Source organism: Myxine glutinosa, chromosome 9 (genome assembly GCF_964187855.1).
Source record: "Myxine glutinosa chromosome 9, kmMyxGlut1.1, whole genome shotgun sequence".
Lineage (NCBI taxonomy): Eukaryota > Metazoa > Chordata > Myxini > Myxiniformes > Myxinidae > Myxine > Myxine glutinosa.
In genome coordinates this window covers 139179261-139199807 of record NC_136269.1, presented here as the reverse complement: position 1 = coordinate 139199807, position 20547 = coordinate 139179261, and the positions used below count along the sequence as shown (strand labels likewise).

Below are 20547 nucleotides of genomic sequence, written 5' to 3'. Positions count from 1 at the left end.
GTATAAAAAGGCTGTATAAAAAGGCTGTATAAAAAGGGTGTATAAAAAGGCTGCATGAAAAGGCTGCATAAAAAGGCTGTATAAAAAGGCTGTATAAAAAGGCTGTATAAAAAGGCTGTATAAAAAGGCTGTATAAAAAGGCTGTATAAAAAGGCTGTATAAAAAGGCTGCATGAAAAGGCTGTATAAAAAGGCTGTATAAAAAGGCTGTATAAAAAGGCTGTATAAAAAGGCTGTATAAAAAGGGTGTATAAAAGGCTGTATAAAAAGGCTGTATAAAAAGGCTGTATAAAAAGGCTGTATAAAAAGGCTGTATAAAAAGGCTGTATAAAAAGGCTGTATAAAAAGGCTGTATAAAAAGGCTGTATAAAAAGGCTGCATGAAAAGGCTGTATAAAAAGGCTGTATAAAAAGGCTGTATAAAAAGGCTGCATGAAAAGGCTGTATAAAAAGGCTGTATAAAAAGGCTGCATGAAAAGGCTGTATAAAAAGGCTGTCTAAAAAGGCTGCATGAAAAGGCTGTATAAAAAGGCTGTATAAAAAGGCTGTATAAAAAGGCTGTATAAAAAGGCTGTATAAAAAGGCTGTATAAAAAGGCTGTATAAAAAGGGTGTATAAAAAGGGTGTATAAAAAGGGTGTATAAAAAGGGTGTATAAAAAGGGTGTATAAAAAGGGTGTATAAAAAGGGTGTATAAAAAGGCTGTATAAAAAGGCTGTATAAAAAGGGTGTATAAAAAGGCTGTATAAAAAGGCTGTATAAAAAGGGTGTATAAAAAGGCTGTATAAAAAGGCTGCATGAAAAGGCTGTATAAAAAGGCTGTATAAAAAGGGTGTATAAAAGGGTGTATAAAAGGGTGTATAAAAAGGCTGTATAAAAGGGTGTATAAAAGGGTGTATAAAAAGGGTGTATAAAAAGGGTGTATAAAAAGGCTGTATAAAAAGGCTGTATAAAAAGGGTGTATAAAAAGGCTGTATAAAAAGGGTGTATAAAAAGGCTGTATAAAAAGGCTGTATAAAAAGGGTGTATAAAAGGGTGTATAAAAGGGTGTATAAAAAGGCTGTATAAAAGGGTGTATAAAAGGGTGTATAAAAAGGGTGTATAAAAGGGTGTATAAAAGGGTGTATAAAAAGGCTGCATAAAAAGGCTGTATAAAAAGGCTGTATAAAAAGGCTGTATAAAAAGGTGTATAAAAGGGTGTATAAAAGGGTGTATGAAAAGGCTGTATGAAAAGGCTGTATAAAAAGGGTGTATAAAAGGGTGTATAAAAGGGTGTATAAAAGGGTGTATAAAAGGGTGTATAAAAGGGTGTATAAAAGGGTGTATAAAAGGGTGTATAAAAGGGTGTATAAAAAGGCTGTATAAAAAGGCTGTATAAAAAGGGTGTATAAAAAGGGTGTATAAAAGGGTGTATAAAAAGGCTGCATAAAAAGGCTGTATAAAAAGGCTGTATAAAAAGGCTGTATAAAAAGGTGTATAAAAGGGTGTATAAAAGGGTGTATGAAAAGGCTGTATGAAAAGGCTGTATAAAAGGGTGTATAAAAGGGTGTATAAAAGGGTGTATAAAAGGGTGTATAAAAGGGTGTATAAAAGGGTGTATAAAAGGGTGTATAAAAGGGTGTATAAAAAGGCTGTATAAAAAGGCTGTTTAAAAAGGTGTATAAAAGGGTGTATAAAAGGGTGTATAAAAAGGCTGTATGAAAAGGCTGTATGAAAAGGCTGTATAAAAAGGGTGTATAAAAGGGTGTATAAAAGGGTGTATCAAAGGGTGTATAAAAGGGTGTATAAAAGGGTGTATAAAAGGGTGTATAAAAGGGTGTATGAAAGGGTGTATGAAAGGGTGTATGAAAGGGTGTATGAAAGGGTGTATGAAAGGGTGTATGAAAGGGTGTATGAAAGGGTGTATAAAAAGGCTTTTTTTTTTTTTTTTTTTTTTTGTATACAAGATCGAGGCTCGTGAAAGAGCGAACATTAATCACACAGAAAGACAAACCGACACATAAAACATATAACAGAGGGAGCGGTAGACAAGATAGGGAGAGAGGGGGAAGGACACAAACACAACATTTGAGAGCAGGGACCGAGAGACATGGAGACATCGAGAGATCTGAGAGAGGGCGAGGGCTTTGGGGGGGGGGGGCGTGGGAAGGGGGCGGTGGGAGAGGTATAAAACATATGGACACTGCCAGGACTTCCAGGAAAGAAGTTGGAATTTCAAACAAGGTGGATCTGGGGTGAATTAGCGAGGGTAGAAAAGATCAAGGTTTTGGATGGGGGAAGATAAGAGATGGTGGTGAACAGCTGTTTTAAAGACCTGGAGGGAGGAGTGGGATTGAATGGAGTGAGGGAGTTTGTTCCAGAGGCGGGAGAAAAGAGGAATGAAAGAGTGAAGGTGAGCAGAGAGCCGAGATTTCGGCAGTTTAACCATCAGAGGGTTGCTGGCAGATCTTGTGCGACCTGTAGGAATATTTGGGGGACAGAGCACAGAGAGAGCTGGGGGTGCAAGGCCGGAGAGGAGTCGGTAGAAGACAGAAAGACCACCTACCTGCCTGCGGTGAGTGAGTGAAAGGCCCTCAGAGATGGCTTCATCGCGGGAGATTCCAATAATTCTGAAAGCTTTGGTTTCAACAGCGTGAAGCCGAGCTCGGTGTGAGGCAGGAGCACCGGCCCATAGGGGAGAACAGTATTCCATTGAGCTGCGGATGAAAGACTTGTATGTGGTGAGGAGCTCAGGTGTGCCGAGGAAGGACTTCGCACGACGGAGGATGCCCAGTCGGCGACTGGCTTTGGAGGCCAGCTTGGAAATGTGGTTTTACCAAGAAAGATCATGGCAGATAGTGAGACCCAAAATCTTGAGCGACAGAACTTCTTGGAGAGGATTGTTGAGAAAGTAGATGGGAGGGTTGTCCAGTCGATCTTTTCGGAGAGACATAGTAAGAGTGTGAGATTTGTCAGGATTGAAAGACATGTTCCACTTGTTTGACCAGTCTGTGATTTTGTCCAGGTCTTCAGAGAGTGAGGAGGCAGCAGACTGCCGATCTGAGGGAAGAGGAATGGAGCGGCAGAGAGTGGAGTCATCAGCAAAGAGATAGAGAGGATTTTCGAGAGAGTCAGAGAGATCATTGATGAAGACCAGAAAAAGCACGGGGCCCAGAACACTGCCTTGGGGAACTCCAGCCTGAACAGGAAGAGGAGATGAGAGAAACCCATTCAGGGCCACACGTTGACGACGACTAGAGAGGAAGTCCGCCAGCCATGCGTGGAGATTTCCATGGATACCAAAGGAGGAGAGTTTGGTGAGCAGAGCGGGGTGCCAGACCGTGTCGAAGGCACGTGATATGTCGAGGGAGACAGCTCTAATTTCCTGTTTGGCATTGAGGACCTCCATCCATTGTTGAGACAGCAGAAGCAGCATGTCCAGAGTAGAGTGACCTGGTCTGAAACCAAATTGATGATCAGAGATCAAGCCATTGGAGAAGAGGAAAGATTTCATATCCGAAGCAATGATGGATTCCATGACTTTGCTGATAATTGGGAGAAGGCTGATTGGTCTGTAGTTGCGAGGATCTGTTTTTGCACCTTTTTTGTGCAAAGCGGTGATGTTGGCTGATTTCCAAGCAGATGGCAGTTGACCTTGAGCAAAAGAGAGGGTGAAGAGAACAGAGAGAGGGTGAGATAGAGCAGCAGAGCAGGATTTTAGGACCCGTGGGCTGATGCCGTCGGGTCCAGTTGCAGAATCAGAGTCGAGGGTTGACAGAAACTTTTCCACCTTGTCAGGAGGAAAGGACACGGAGTCCAGGAGCAGCAGGGTACGACTGGGTATGGTGGGTACAGAGAGGGATAGGTTTGGGACACAAGATTTAGAGGCAAACACAGAGTTGAGGCATTCAGCTTTTTCACGTGCGGAGTCAGCTGTGTAGCCGTTTGAGGTAAGGGAGGGGATGGAGGGGGAACAAACACCAGAAATGGATGTGACCAGACGCCACCAGGATTTGGAAGAGGGAGACAGATAAGAGAGTTCGGTCTTGAGAATGGAGAGATATTGTTTCCTGGCTCTCCTGAGGGTGGACACACACTTGTTTCGGGCTTTGTGAAAGGAAATGAGATTTCCTTCCGTTGGATTTGCTTTCCAGGAGACGAAGGCAAGTTGTTTCTGGGCAACAGCCTCACCACAAGATTCCGTGTACCATGGACGGGAGGAAGGGTATGACAACTGAAGACGAGATGGGATAAATCTGTGCATGAGAGAGAGCAATTTACTTTGGAAGAATTCCCAGGATGAGTTGATGTCAGAGGTGGTAGAGATGGGAGACCAGTCCAGATGATTGATGGCTGCTTGAAGACCGTGCCAGTTGGCCTGAGTGAAATGCCAGACTCGTCGACGCTGAGCAGGCTCCCTGAGGATGGTCAGAGAGATGTCCACTTTAACAAGGACATGATCAGATGATCCGATCGGAGCAGAAGAAGAGCAGCAGACATTTTCAGGGAAGTTAGTCATAACCAAGTCCAGAAGAGAAGATGTTCCGTTGACTGAGATCCGGGTCGGGAAATTGACAGATTGTGTCAGTCCCAGTGAGTCGCAGAAGTCCTTTGCTGAGGAGCCATGGCTGGTGAGAGAGGTACCCACACCCAGCCAACTGGCATGATGACAGTTGAAATCACCACATATGAGGAAGAGAGAGTTGGGATGAGTAGATAGAAGTTGGTCCATATCATCAGACAGCGAGATGTAGATGGAGTCATCACTGTTTGGTGGACGGTACAACACACATATGAACAAGAGGTGGGAGCGAAGGGGAAGCCGTAGCCAGAGGTATTCCTGGGGGTGAGGTGGAGAGAGTGCAGTGCAGGGCGAGTGAGGAAGAGAGTTTTTGATAAAGATAGCAACCCCGCCTCCAGGACGAGGCTCAGGTCTATCATACCGGAGGAGGGAGTAGCCCGGGAGAGATACTATGGAATCAGAGACATCATAAAGGAGGAAAGTTTCTGTTAAGCAGATCACGTCTGGTTTGACAGAAGCAACCTGTATGGAGAGATCAGTTAAGTTTGAACGAAGGCCCCGGATGTTTGAGGTCCATACCGTTAATGAAGAGGAAGGGGGAGCATCAGATACAGAACAGGGGGGAGGAGGGGTAGGGTAAGATGTGGAAGAGGTGGAAGAGGTAGGGAGGGCTGTTGAAGGTGTGTCAGAGATTTCAGAATAGCTCGGAGAAAGGGAAGGATGGGGCGGACAAAAGGTTTGATGGTGATTGGGTGAGCCACAATGAGGTGTTATTTGAGGAGGGGGAAGAGCGAGGCAGAAGGTTGGGGGAGATGGAGGTGAGAGTTTGAAGGGGGAAGAAGCGGGGAGGACGCTTTGAGGAGGGGGAGTGAGAGGGGGGAAATTGAGAAGCAATGAGGGTGGGGAGATTTGAAGGGGAGGGGTGAGGGGGGAGTTTGGGAGGGAAGGGACAAGGGGAGGGATTTGAAAGGGATGGGATATGGGGGAGATTTGGAGGGGAGGGGTGAGGCAGGAGTCTAGGAGGGGAGGGGCGAGGGGGCGTCTTGGCGGGGAGGGGTGAGGGGGTAGTTTAGGAGGGAGGAGGCAAGGGGGGAGATTTGAAAGGGATGGGTGATGGGGAAGATTTGGAGGGGAGGGGTGATGGGGAAGATTTGGAGGGGAGGGGTTATGGGGAAGATTTGGAGGGGAGGGGTGAGATTGGATTTTTTAAAGTGTACGATTTATGGGAAACGAACATTTATTGCAAAATGAGTTTCTTGTGACCTTCGAGTTAAAAATACGTTTAAGGACGCTGGATGGAGGATGGAGTGCAGGAGAGTTTAGGGAATGTAGAAAAAAGGCACGATAGGAGATGGATATTTTTTTGGGGATGAATTGATTTGGTGAGCAAGTCGAAAGCAGCCTTTTAAAGAAGAAGAAGAAAAAGGTGTTATAAAATATGACGGAATACATAACTTGAGGGGAAAGTGTAAACATTGAAGGTTAATGAGTGAAAACTATCTGGGGAAATGGGGGAGAAACACGTGGTCGAAGAACGAACAAACGAATAAGAATGAATAAACGAATGAGAACAGAGAAGGAAATGTTGTTTTTTTTTTGTTTTTGTTTTGTTTTGTTTTTTTGAGTTGAGATTTACACAAGGAAGTAGGCTATGGGTGAAAAGACTGGGAATACAGAGAACGAAAGTTATTGGATCACAAACGACGGACCGCTGAGAGAAAAACAAAGCCTCAAGGTTGTACAGTGCACACTGTACAAGGCCTCAAGACACGACACGGCAAACAGACGATCAATTTATGAAAGATAAACACCGAGAAACAACCAAAGTTGCACACAATAACTTCACACACCGAAAGATAAATACAGTTTCGACAAAATACAATTGTGAACAGACTTAACTTCGAAAAACGTGGAGACCGTGTGGAGCTTCGAAAATCCCTGCCGCCGTCTCCAGGATCCAAGCTGTATAAAAAGGCTGTCTAAAAAGGCTGTATGAAAAGGCTGTATGAAAAGGCTGTATGAAAAGGCTGTAGAAAAGGGTATATAAAAAGGCTGTATAAAAAGGCTGTATAAAAAGGGTGTATAAAAAGGCTGTATAAAAAGGCTGTATGAAAAGGCTGTATGAAAAGGCTGTAGAAAAGGGTGTATAAAAAGGCTGTATAAAAAGGCTGTATAAAAAGGGTGTATAAAAAGGCTGTATAAAAAGGCTGTATAAAAAGGCTGTATAAAAAGGCTGTATAAAAAGGGTGTATAAAAAGGCTGTATAAAAAGGGTGTATAAAAGGGTGTATAAAAGGGTGTATAAAAGGGTGTATAAAAGGGTGTATAAAAGGGTGTATGAAAGGGTGTATGAAAGGGTGTATGAAAGGGTGTATGAAAGGGTGTATGAAAGGGTGTATAAAAAGGCTGTATAAAAAGGCTGTATAAAAAGGCTGTATAAAAAGGCTGTATAAAAAGGCTGTATAAAAAGGCTGTATAAAAAGGCTGTATAAAAAGGCTGTATAAAAAGGCTGTATAAAAAGGCTGTATAAAAAGGCTGTATAAAAAGGGTGTATAAAAAGGGTGTATAAAAAGGTGTATAAAAGGGTGTATAAAAGGGTGTATAAAAGGGTGTATAAAAAGGCTGTATAAAAAGGCTGTATAAAAAGGCTGTATAAAAAGGCTGTATAAAAAGGCTGTATAAAAAGGCTGTATAAAAAGGCTGTATAAAAAGGCTGTATAAAAAGGCTGTATAAAAAGGCTGTATAAAAAGGCTGTATAAAAAGGCTGTATAAAAGGGTGTATAAAAGGGTGTATAAAAGGGTGTATAAAAGGGTGTATAAAAAGGCTGTATAAAAGGCTGTATAAAAGGGTGTATAAAAGGGTGTATAAAAAGGCTGTATAAAAAGGTGTATAAAAAGGTGTATAAAAGGGTGTATAAAAGGGTGTATAAAAAGGCTGTATAAAAAGGCTGTATAAAAAGGCTGTATAAAAAGGCTGTATAAAAAGGCTGTATAAAAAGGTGTATAAAAAGGTGTATAAAAGGGTGTATAAAAGGGTGTATAAAAAGGCTGTATGAAAAGGCTGTATAAAAGGGTGTATAAAAGGGTGTATAAAAAGGTGTATAAAAGGGTGTATAAAAGGGTGTATAAAAAGGCTGTATAAAAGGGTGTATAAAAGGGTGTATAAAAAGGCTGTATAAAAAGGCTGTATAAAAAGGGTGTATAAAAAGGCTGTATAAAAAGGCTGTATGAAAAGGCTGTATGAAAAGGCTGTAGAAAAGGCTGTATAAAAAGGCTGTATAAAAAGGCTGTATAAAAAGGGTGTATAAAAAGGCTGTATAAAAAGGCTGTATAAAAAGGCTGTATAAAAAGGCTGTATAAAAAGGGTGTATAAAAAGGCTGTATAAAAGGCTGTATAAAAAGGGTGTATAAAAGGGTGTATAAAAGGGTGTATAAAAAGGCTGTATAAAAAGGCTGTATAAAAAGGGTGTATAAAAAGGCTGTATAAAAAGGCTGTATGAAAAGGCTGTATAAAAAGGGTGTATAAAAGGGTGTATAAAAGGGTGTATAAAAGGGTGTATGAAAGGGTGTATGAAAGGGTGTATAAAAGGGTGTATAAAAAGGCTGTATAAAAAGGCTGTATAAAAAGGGTGTATAAAAAGGCTGTATAAAAAGGCTGTATGAAAAGGCTGTATAAAAAGGGTGTATAAAAGGGTGTATAAAAGGGTGTATAAAAAGGCTGTATAAAAAGGCTGTATAAAAAGGGTGTATAAAAAGGCTGTATAAAAAGGCTGTATGAAAAGGCTGTATAAAAAGGGTGTATAAAAGGGTGTATAAAAGGGTGTATAAAAGGGTGTATAAAAAGGCTGTATAAAAAGGCTGTATGAAAAGGCTGTAGAAAAGGCTGTATAAAAAGGCTGTATAAAAAGGCTGTATGAAAAGGCTGTATAAAAAGGGTGTATAAAAGGGTGTATAAAAGGGTGTATAAAAGGGTGTATAAAAAGGCTGTATAAAAAGGCTGTATGAAAAGGCTGTATAAAAGGGTGTATAAAAAGGCTGTATAAAAAGGCTGTATAAAAAGGCTGTATAAAAAGGCTGTATAAAAAGGCTGTATAAAAAGGCTGTATAAAAAGGCTGTATAAAAAGGCTGTATAAAAAGGCTGTATAAAAAGGCTGTATAAAAAGGCTGTATAAAAAGGCTGTATAAAAAGGGTGTATAAAAGGCTGTATAAAAAGGCTGTATAAAAAGGCTGTATAAAAAGGCTGTATAAAAAGGCTGTATAAAAAGGCTGTATAAAAAGGGTGTATAAAAAGGCTGTATAAAAAGGCTGTATAAAAAGGCTGTATAAAAAGGCTGCATGAAAAGGCTGTATAAAAAGGCTGTATAAAAAGGCTGTATAAAAAGGCTGTATAAAAAGGGTGTATAAAAAGGCTGCATGAAAAGGCTGTATAAAAAGGCTGTATAAAAAGGCTGTATAAAAAGGCTGTATAAAAAGGCTGTATAAAAAGGCTGTATAAAAAGGCTGTATAAAAAGGCTGTATAAAAAGGCTGCATGAAAAGGCTGTATAAAAAGGCTGTATAAAAAGGCTGTATAAAAAGGCTGTATAAAAAGGGTGTATAAAAGGCTGTATAAAAAGGCTGTATAAAAAGGCTGTATAAAAAGGCTGTATAAAAAGGCTGTATAAAAAGGCTGTATAAAAAGGCTGTATAAAAAGGCTGTATAAAAAGGCTGTATAAAAAGGCTGCATGAAAAGGCTGTATAAAAAGGCTGTATAAAAAGGCTGTATAAAAAGGGTGTATAAAAAGGCTGCATGAAAAGGCTGTATAAAAAGGCTGTATAAAAAGGCTGCATGAAAAGGCTGTATAAAAAGGCTGTCTAAAAAGGCTGCATGAAAAGGCTGTATAAAAAGGCTGTATAAAAAGGCTGTATAAAAAGGCTGTATAAAAAGGCTGTATAAAAAGGCTGTATAAAAAGGCTGTATAAAAAGGCTGTATAAAAAGGCTGTATAAAAAGGCTGTATAAAAAGGGTGTATAAAAAGGGTGTATAAAAAGGGTGTATAAAAAGGGTGTATAAAAAGGGTGTATAAAAAGGGTGTATAAAAAGGCTGTATAAAAAGGGTGTATAAAAAGGCTGTATAAAAAGGCTGTATAAAAAGGCTGTATAAAAAGGCTGTATAAAAAGGGTGTATAAAAAGGCTGTATAAAAAGGCTGTATAAAAAGGCTGTATAAAAAGGCTGTATAAAAAGGCTGTATAAAAAGGCTGTATAAAAAGGCTGTATAAAAAGGCTGTATAAAAAGGCTGTATAAAAAGGCTGTATAAAAAGGCTGTATAAAAAGGCTGCATGAAAAGGCTGTATAAAAAGGCTGTATAAAAAGGCTGTATAAAAAGGGTGTATAAAAAGGCTGTATAAAAAGGCTGTATAAAAAGGGTGTATAAAAAGGCTGTATAAAAAGGCTGTATAAAAAGGGTGTATAAAAAGGCTGTATAAAAAGGCTGTATAAAAAGGCTGTATAAAAAGGCTGCATGAAAAGGCTGTATAAAAAGGCTGTATAAAAAGGCTGTATAAAAAGGGTGTATAAAAAGGCTGTATAAAAAGGCTGTATAAAAAGGGTGTATAAAAAGGCTGTATAAAAAGGCTGTATAAAAAGGGTGTATAAAAAGGCTGTATAAAAAGGCTGCATGAAAAGGCTGTATAAAAAGGCTGTATAAAAAGGCTGTATAAAAAGGGTGTATAAAAAGGCTGTATAAAAAGGCTGTATAAAAAGGGTGTATAAAAAGGCTGTATAAAAAGGCTGTATAAAAAGGCTGTATAAAAAGGCTGTATAAAAAGGCTGTATAAAAAGGCTGTATAAAAAGGCTGTATAAAAAGGCTGTATAAAAAGGCTGTATAAAAAGGCTGTATAAAAAGGCTGTATAAAAAGGCTGTATAAAAAGGCTGTATAAAAAGGCTGTATAAAAAGGCTGTATAAAAAGGGTGTATAAAAAGGCTGTATAAAAAGGGTGTATAAAAAGGCTGTATAAAAAGGCTGCATGAAAAGGCTGTATAAAAAGGCTGTATAAAAAGGCTGTATAAAAAGGGTGTATAAAAAGGCTGTATAAAAAGGCTGTATAAAAAGGGTGTATAAAAAGGCTGTATAAAAAGGCTGTATAAAAAGGCTGTATAAAAAGGCTGTATAAAAAGGCTGTATAAAAAGGCTGTATAAAAAGGCTGTATAAAAAGGCTGTATAAAAAGGCTGTATAAAAAGGCTGTATAAAAAGGCTGTATAAAAAGGCTGTATAAAAAGGGTGTATAAAAGGCTGTATAAAAAGGCTGTATAAAAAGGCTGTATAAAAAGGCTGTATAAAAAGGCTGTATAAAAAGGCTGTATAAAAAGGCTGTATAAAAAGGCTGTATAAAAAGGCTGTATAAAAAGGCTGCATGAAAAGGCTGTATAAAAAGGCTGTATAAAAAGGCTGTATAAAAAGGGTGTATAAAAAGGCTGCATGAAAAGGCTGCATAAAAAGGCTGTATAAAAAGGCTGTATAAAAAGGCTGTATAAAAAGGCTGTATAAAAAGGCTGTATAAAAAGGCTGTATAAAAAGGCTGTATAAAAAGGCTGCATGAAAAGGCTGTATAAAAAGGCTGTATAAAAAGGCTGTATAAAAAGGCTGTATAAAAAGGCTGTATAAAAAGGGTGTATAAAAGGCTGTATAAAAAGGCTGTATAAAAAGGCTGTATAAAAAGGCTGTATAAAAAGGCTGTATAAAAAGGCTGTATAAAAAGGCTGTATAAAAAGGCTGTATAAAAAGGCTGTATAAAAAGGCTGCATGAAAAGGCTGTATAAAAAGGCTGTATAAAAAGGCTGTATAAAAAGGCTGCATGAAAAGGCTGTATAAAAAGGCTGTATAAAAAGGCTGCATGAAAAGGCTGTATAAAAAGGCTGTCTAAAAAGGCTGCATGAAAAGGCTGTATAAAAAGGCTGTATAAAAAGGCTGTATAAAAAGGCTGTATAAAAAGGCTGTATAAAAAGGCTGTATAAAAAGGCTGTATAAAAAGGCTGTATAAAAAGGGTGTATAAAAAGGGTGTATAAAAAGGGTGTATAAAAAGGGTGTATAAAAAGGGTGTATAAAAAGGGTGTATAAAAAGGGTGTATAAAAAGGCTGTATAAAAAGGGTGTATAAAAAGGCTGTATAAAAAGGCTGTATAAAAAGGCTGTATAAAAAGGCTGTATAAAAAGGCTGTATAAAAAGGGTGTATAAAAAGGCTGTATAAAAAGGCTGTATAAAAAGGCTGTATAAAAAGGCTGTATAAAAAGGCTGCATGAAAAGGCTGTATAAAAAGGCTGTATAAAAAGGCTGTATAAAAAGGGTGTATAAAAAGGCTGTATAAAAAGGCTGTATAAAAAGGGTGTATAAAAAGGCTGTATAAAAAGGCTGTATAAAAAGGGTGTATAAAAAGGCTGTATAAAAAGGCTGCATGAAAAGGCTGTATAAAAAGGCTGTATAAAAAGGGTGTATAAAAAGGCTGTATAAAAAGGCTGCATGAAAAGGCTGTATAAAAAGGCTGTATAAAAAGGCTGTATAAAAAGGGTGTATAAAAGGGTGTATAAAAGGGTGTATAAAAAGGCTGTATAAAAAGGGTGTATAAAAAGGCTGTATAAAAAGGCTGTATAAAAAGGGTGTATAAAAAGGCTGTATAAAAAGGCTGTATAAAAAGGCTGTATAAAAAGGCTGTATAAAAAGGCTGTATAAAAAGGCTGTATAAAAAGGCTGTATAAAAAGGCTGTATAAAAAGGCTGTATAAAAAGGGTGTATAAAAGGCTGTATAAAAAGGCTGTATAAAAAGGCTGTATAAAAAGGCTGTATAAAAAGGCTGTATAAAAAGGCTGTATAAAAAGGCTGTATAAAAAGGCTGTATAAAAAGGGTGTATAAAAAGGCTGTATAAAAAGGCTGTATAAAAGGCTGTATAAAAGGGTGTATAAAAGGGTGTATAAAAGGGTGTATAAAAGGCTGTATAAAAAGGCTGTATAAAAAGGCTGTATAAAAAGGCTGTATAAAAAGGCTGTATAAAAAGGCTGTATAAAAAGGCTGTATAAAAAGGCTGTATAAAAAGGCTGTATAAAAAGGCTGTATAAAAAGGCTGTATAAAAAGGCTGTATAAAAAGGCTGTATAAAAAGGCTGTATAAAAAGGCTGTATAAAAAGGCTGTATAAAAAGGGTGTATAAAAGGCTGTATAAAAAGGCTGTATAAAAAGGCTGTATAAAAAGGCTGTATAAAAAGGCTGTATAAAAAGGCTGTATAAAAAGGCTGTATAAAAAGGCTGTATAAAAAGGGTGTATAAAAAGGCTGTATAAAAAGGCTGTATAAAAGGCTGTATAAAAGGGTGTATAAAAGGGTGTATAAAAGGGTGTATAAAAGGCTGTATAAAAGGGTGTATAAAAGGGTGTATAAAAGGCTGTATAAAAAGGGTGTATAAAAAGGCTGTATAAAAAGGCTGTATAAAAAGGCTGTATAAAAAGGCTGTATAAAAAGGCTGTATAAAAAGGCTGTATAAAAAGGCTGTATAAAAAGGCTGTATAAAAAGGCTGTATGAAAAGGCTGTATGAAAAGGCTGTATAAAAGGCTGTATAAAAAGGCTGTATAAAAAGGCTGCATGAAAAGGCTGCATAAAAAGGGTGTATAAAAAGGGTGTATAAAAAGGCTGTATAAAAAGGCTGTATAAAAAGGCTGTATAAAAAGGCTGTATAAAAAGGCTGTATAAAAAGGCTGTATAAAAAGGCTGTATAAAAAGGCTGTATAAAAAGGCTGTATAAAAAGGCTGTATAAAAAGGCTGTATAAAAAGGCTGTATAAAAAGGCTGTATAAAAAGGCTGTATAAAAAGGCTGTATAAAAAGGGTGTATAAAAGGCTGTATAAAAAGGCTGTATAAAAAGGCTGTATAAAAAGGCTGTATAAAAAGGCTGTATAAAAAGGGTGTATAAAAAGGGTGTATAAAAAGGCTGTATAAAAAGGCTGTATAAAAGGCTGTATAAAAGGGTGTATAAAAGGGTGTATAAAAGGGTGTATAAAAGGGTGTATGAAAGGGTGTATGAAAGGGTGTATAAAAGGGTGTATAAAAAGGCTGTATAAAAAGGCTGTATAAAAAGGCTGTATAAAAAGGCTGTATAAAAAGGCTGTATAAAAAGGCTGTATAAAAAGGCTGTATAAAAAGGCTGTATAAAAAGGCTGTATAAAAGGGTGTATAAAAGGGTGTATAAAAGGCTGTATAAAAAGGCTGTATAAAAGGGTGTATAAAAAGGCTGTATGAAAAGGCTGTATAAAAGGGTGTATAAAAGGGTGTATAAAAGGGTGTATAAAAAGGCTGTATAAAAAGGCTGTATAAAAAGGTGTATAAAAGGGTGTATTAAAAGGGTGTATAAAAAGGCTGTATGAAAAGGCTGTATAAAAGGGTGTATAAAAGGGTGTATAAAAGGGTGTATAAAAGGGTGTATAAAAGGGTGCATAAAAGGGTGTATAAAAGGGTGTATAAAAGGGTGCATAAAAGGGTGCATAAAAGGGTGCATAAAAGGGTGCATAAAAGGGTGCATAAAAGGGTGTATAAAAGGGTGTATAAAAGGGTGTATAAAAGGGTGTATTAAAGGGGCTGTATAAAAAGGCTGTATAAAAAGGCTGTATTAAAAGGGTGTAGAAAAGGGTGTAGAAAAGGGTGTATAAAAGGCTGTATAAAAAGGCTGTATAAAAAGGCTGTATAAAAAGGCTGTATAAAAAGGCTGTATAAAAAGGCTGTATAAAAGGGTGTATAAAAGGGTGTATAAAAGGGTGTATAAAAGGCTGTATAAAAAGGCTGTATAAAAAGGCTGTATAAAAAGGCTGTATAAAAAGGCTGTATAAAAAGGCTGTATAAAAAGGCTGTATAAAAAGGCTGTATAAAAAGGGTGTATAAAAGGGTGTATAAAAAGGCTGTATAAAAAGGCTGTATAAAAAGGCTGTATAAAAAGGCTGTATAAAAAGGCTGTATAAAAAGGCTGTATAAAAAGGCTGTATAAAAAGGCTGTATAAAAAGGCTGTATAAAAAGGCTGTATAAAAAGGCTGTATGAAAAGGCTGTATAAAAAGGCTGTATGAAAAGGGTGTATAAAAGGGTGTATAAAAGGGTGTATAAAAAGGCTGTATAAAAAGGCTGTATAAAAAGGCTGTATAAAAAGGCTGTATAAAAAGGGTGTATAAAAAGGGTGTATAAAAGGGTGTATAAAAGGGTGTATAAAAGGGTGTATAAAAGGGTGTATAAAAAGGCTGTATAAAAAGGCTGTATAAAAAGGCTGTATAAAAAGGCTGTATAAAAAGGCTGTATAAAAAGGGTGTATAAAAGGGTGTATAAAAAGGCTGTATAAAAAGGCTGTATAAAAAGGCTGTATAAAAAGGCTGTATAAAAAGGCTGTATAAAAAGGCTGTATAAAAAGGCTGTATAAAAAGGCTGTATAAAAAGGCTGTATAAAAAGGCTGTATAAAAAGGCTGTATAAAAAGGCTGTATGAAAAGGTGTATAAAAGGGTGTATAAAAGGGTGTATAAAAGGGTGTATAAAAAGGCTGTATAAAAAGGCTGTATGAAAAGGCTGTATAAAAAGGGTGTATAAAAGGGTGTATAAAAAGGCTGTATAAAAAGGGTGTATAAAAGGGTGTATAAAAGGGTGTATAAAAGGGTGTATAAAAAGGCTGTATGAAAAGGCTGTATGAAAAGGCTGTATGAAAAGGCTGTAGAAAAGGGTGTATAAAAAGGCTGTATAAAAAGGGTGTATAAAAAGGGTGTATAAAAAGGCTGTATAAAAAGGCTGTATAAAAGGGTGTATAAAAGGGTGTATAAAAGGGTGTATAAAAGGGTGTATAAAAGGGTGTATAAAAAGGCTGTATAAAAAGGCTGTATAAAAAGGCTGTATAAAAAGGGTGTATAAAAAGGGTGTATAAAAAGGGTGTATAAAAGGGTGTGTAAAAAGGCTGTATAAAAAGGCTGTATAAAAAGGCTGTATAAAAAGGCTGTATAAAAAGGCTGTATAAAAAGGCTGTATAAAAAGGCTGTATAAAAAGGCTGTATGAAAAGGTGTATAAAAGGGTGTATAAAAGGGTGTATAAAAGGGTGTATAAAAGGGTGTATAAAAGGGTGTATAAAAGGGTGTATAAAAGGGTGTATAAAAGGGTGTATAAAAAGGCTGTATAAAAAGGCTGTATGAAAAGGCTGTATAAAAAGGGTGTATAAAAGGGTGTATAAAAAGGCTGTATAAAAGGGTGTATAAAAGGGTGTATAAAAGGGTGTATAAAAGGGTGTATAAAAAGGCTGTATAAAAAGGCTGTATAAAAAGGTGTATAAAAGGGTGTATAAAAGGGTGTATAAAAAGGCTGTATGAAAAGGCTGTATAAAAAGGGTGTATAAAAGGGTGTATAAAAGGGTGTATGAAAGGGTGTATAAAAAGGCTGTATAAAAAGGCTGTATAAAAAGGCTGTATAAAAAGGCTGTATAAAAAGGCCGTATAAAAAGGCTGTATGAAAAGGCTGTATGAAAAGGCTGTATGAAAAGGCTGTATGAAAAGGCTGTATGAAAAGGCTGTATGAAAAGGCTGTAGAAAAGGGTGTATAAAAAGGCTGTATAAAAAGGGTGTATAAAAAGGCTGTATAAAAAGGCTGTATAAAAAGGCTGTATAAAAAGGCTGTATAAAAAGGCTGTATAAAAAGGCTGTATAAAAAGGCTGTATAAAAGGGTGTATAAAAGGGTGTATAAAAGGGTGTATAAAAGGGTGTATAAAAGGGTGTATAAAAGGCTGTATAAAAAGGCTGTATAAAAAGGCTGTATAAAAAGGCTGTATAAAAAGGCTGTATAAAAAGGCTGTATAAAAAGGCTGTTTCAAAAGGCTGTATAAAAAGGCTGTATAAAAAGGCTGTATAAAAAGGCTGTATAAAAAGGGTGTATAAAAAGGCTGTATAAAAAGGCTGTATAAAAAGGCTGTATAAAAGGGTGTATAAAAGGGTGTATAAAAAGGCTGTATAAAAAGGCTGTATGAAAAGGCTGTATAAAAAGGCTGTAGAAAAGGGTGTATAAAAGGGTGTACAAAAAGGCTGTATAAAAGGCTGTATGAAAAGGCTGTATGAAAAGGCTGTATAAAAAGGGTGTATAAAAGGGTGTATAAAAGGGTGTATAAAAGGGTGTATAAAAGGGTGTATAAAAGGGTGTATAAAAGGGTGTATAAAAGGGTGTATGAAAGGGTGTATGAAAGGGTGTATGAAAGGGTGTATGAAAGGGTGTATGAAAGGGTGTATGAAAGGGTGTATGAAAGGGTGTATAAAAGGGTGTAGAAAAGGTACAGAAAATGGTCTAAAAAGAGGTCGAAAAAGGGTGTAGAAGGGCGTTAGAGTCTTTAAAGGCTGAAGTTGTACATTAAAATACCCTAAGGACAATCCCCGGGTCGGACTTGGTCTGTCTGCCAAATTTGGTGGTTGTCGGCCCAGCGGTCTTTGCAAGAAACGCGAACAGACACAGACATCCGATGAATTTTATTTATTGGACAAGTGAGGCACCTGTGGGAAACTCATGGGCATATATGTACATGACATTTAGACATCTTGAGATAGATGCTGCATGAAAAGTTTTAGGTTCAAAAAAACACAAAAAAAAACCTCTCTCCACCCTCTCCTTTCCTTTCCTTTCCCTCCCCCGTCACTCTCCCCTATCCCCTCCCTCTCCCCTCTTTCCCCTTCCCTCCTCATTCTCCTCTCTTTTCCCTTCCCTCATTCTCCTCTCCTTCCCCTCTTTCTCCTTCCCTCCTCACTTTCCTCACCTTCATCCTCACTTTCCTCACCTTCCCTCCTCATTCTCCTCTCTCTTTTCCCTCCCCTCCTCATTCTCCTCTCCTTCCCCTCTTTCACCTTCCTCCCTCACTTTCCTCACCTTCCCCCCTCACTTTCCTCACCTTCCCCCCTCACTTTCCTCACCTTCCCCCCTTACGCCTCTCCACCCCTCAGTCTTCTCCCCGATACTGTTCCCTACGCAGCAGGAGACGGTGTTTTGCAATCGAGGGTGTGGGTGTGTGTGTCTGTCTCTGTGCGAGTGCGTAACTACCTGCCGTAAAAAAACTGCCATAACTTTTTTGCCATTTGAGCTATTGTCATAAAATTTTCACCAAAGCTATATTATGATAATACGGAGGCGAATTAATAATTGTCAAAAGGTCAAAGGTCAGCGTCATTTAAAATCGTCAATTTCCAACCGATTTAGCTGAAATTTAAAGAATGTGCATATCGGGTCACTGAATTGGTTCACCAATCAAATGGTAGTTTTTTTTTTAGATCAAAAGGTCAAAGGTCAAGGTTGCAGAAAATCGTCAATCTTCGTCCAATTGACCTGAAATTTAAAGAATTTGCATATTGGGTCACAGAACTAGTGCACCAATCAAAAGCTAGACTGTTTTTTTTTTACATCTAAAGGTCAAACGTCAAGACCGCAGAAAATCATAAATTATTTTTTAAAAAGTTTTTTAACTTGTCGTTATTTTGAGCATACAGAAGAAGACGATGTTTGAATATAAATGGACGCTGGTGGACTTTGCATTTTCAGATGCTTTCTAGTTTTCTTTCAGTCCATCTAGTTTGTACAACAGCCGATAATCGCCCCCAGACCACGCAGGATGGTTTTGAGGGCAATGTTGGAGCACAATCTGAAGCCCGGCACGGCCACATAAAGGTGGAAAAGAACAAGGTACGGTTTTACTCGGAAGAACGAGGAGCTCAAGTATGTACTCCCAAAATCATCGGACGAGACAGACAAGGGCGTTAGCGCAGAAGCTCTTGCGTGGATGGAGTGTTTAGTTGGTTAACAGGAAAAATGGAGGGATATGGTGAAAGCAAGCTTCGCACAACTAGAAGGTGCCATGAATACCAGAGGTACATTACCTGGAGGATGGACTTTTGCATCCGTTCGTTAAAAACCATGCTAGGCCGCGTCTCTGCTTCAAACCCCTAGCTTTGGGCAGTGTGTGATAATCAAAATCATCGGGCTCAAAGCCCTCTTCTGACATCATTAAGGGCATCTCATCCAAACATGCCTCATCCTCGGCCACTGAGAATCTGCCGTCGGAGACAGCATTTAAGTGGAGGTGAGGAAACTCTCAAGACGCACCAGCCACGGTAAAACACACCGCAATTACAAAACAGGTGATTGGTTATGAATGGCATTCCGCATCAATGTGCAGGTGACAAACGTTTTCACAGAAAACAGTACTCTGAGGATGGTTATCCAAAATATAACGCATCCAAAATGTTCAAATGAGAATAAATCAATAGCACAGTACCAACAACAGGAACACAAACACCATCAGTACATTGTGCACCAACATTGCATAAGGGCCGATACTCTATACCAGTACAACTCCAAAGTACATATTACCAAACTGTACCCACACTTTAAATTACCACCTCATGTGAAAACCATATTGAAAAATCTTAGCTCCAAGTCTGGGAGGTCGCCGGTTTTAATCCTGGCCGCTTCATATCAAAGATTAATAATGATACGTGCTGCTTCCTTGCTTGACGCTCAGCATTGAAAAGGATAGATCATGGACAAACCACCACAGGTTGTTAATACTAGTGCAGGCTTCGATTAGCCTCATGTCCTCCTCCTGCATCAAAGCTGCACATATTTTTTTTTTAAACCACACATACACACACACCACACACACCACACACACCACACACACCACACACACCACACACACACGCCATTTTCGGGTTAGTCTTGCGGTCCCCATGACAATCTTCTCCATCTTGCCCTATTTTCTGCATCTCTCCTTGTTAACCCCCTTGCCCGCATTTCTTCTTCCACCATCTTTAGCCAAGTCTTTCTCGGTCTTCCCCGTCCTCTACTTCCTTCTACATTCATTTCCATCACTCTTCTCAACCAGTCACTTTCATCCTTCCTCAACACATGACCAAACCATCTCAACCTGTTCCTCTTCACAGCATCAATCACAGGCTCTATTCCCATCATCTTTCGCAATTCATCATTTGTCTTCCTCTCTCTCAAAGATACTCCGCGCATCCGTCGAACCATTCGCATTTATACCCTTTGTTGCTGCTCTACGTTCATTACCCATGTCTCGCTCCCATAAATCGTAACACTTCACACATGCAGCACACACCTTTCCCTTCAACGACACTCCCCTCCTCGTCAGCACGCCACTCAGTTCCCAAAACTTCTTCCGTGCACATCTCTCTAGCAACCATCGCCGAGTCTGATATATATATATATATATATATTTATTGCACGACCCAAGCTAGAGTAAAACACAATTCAGTAAAAACGGAAACAATACCAGTAAGTCAAAGTTATGAGCACAAGCAATAGAAAAACATATCACCGTGGGTACATGCTGGTGCAAGCATCCAAATCACCGTCGGTACATGCCGGGGTCAACGTTGCCATCGGCAGTGCAAAAGAAGCCAGCTCCTCAATCAGGAGTCGGTCTGACACACCTTGCCACGTCACTACTACCGGTGTGTATACAGGTGCAGGTGCACATTCCCATGTGATCGATTCAAAACATTAGCTCAACACTTTGGCGACGAGCCAAGCATTCCAACAGCGTGAAACAGCCAAAGGACTAGCTGTCAGGTTAGTGTCAGTGCAGGTGAAAAAAAGTCAACGGGGAATGGGATGTATACACAATTGTGAGGATTACAAGTTTTAAAAAAACAAAAAAAAACTAGAACGTCTCTTCTATGTCACGACGTCAACCGATATGCCTCCGCCCACATTATTACATTATTATACATACTTGTACCAAGTTTGATTTCAATCCATTCAGCCGTTCTCAAAAACCTTATGTCATATAAAGACTTGGCATTTAATATGGAATATTTTTTTTTCTTCTTGACTTGGGTTTACTTTCTGAACTCGGTATATCAATCTGGTGAGTTTCTTTTACGCTTCGGTGATTTCTTTGTTAAAGAACCATGTCACTGATTGTCTGTCGCAGCAAGAAGTCAATAACAGGATTATATCACAGGTGGCATGACAAAATGTACGGACAGGTACATTTGACG

At 38.3% G+C, this 20547-nt stretch overlaps 1 protein-coding gene across 6 annotated transcripts in view; it reads right to left on the bottom strand.

The window, feature by feature from the left end:
- The window catches only part of LOC137434862 (putative phospholipid-transporting ATPase IIB), a 223291-nt gene that overhangs the window by 179316 nt on the left and 23428 nt on the right, over positions 1-20547 (bottom strand). The window contains exons 1-2 of one of the 6 annotated variants that reach the window (XM_078784999.1): positions 19863-19969; positions 18400-18573 (exon numbers count right to left, since the gene is read on the bottom strand). The exons of 3 other annotated variants lie outside the window; for them this stretch is intronic. In XM_078784999.1, coding sequence (XP_078641125.1) covers positions 18400-18573; positions 19863-19927 — 239 coding nt within the window. In that variant the 5' untranslated portion in view covers positions 19928-19969. Of the gene's footprint in view, positions 1-18399; positions 18574-19862; positions 20001-20547 lie in introns of those variants that run through there. 2 more of the 6 variants (XM_078784998.1, XM_078785001.1) reach the window with 2 other exon arrangements.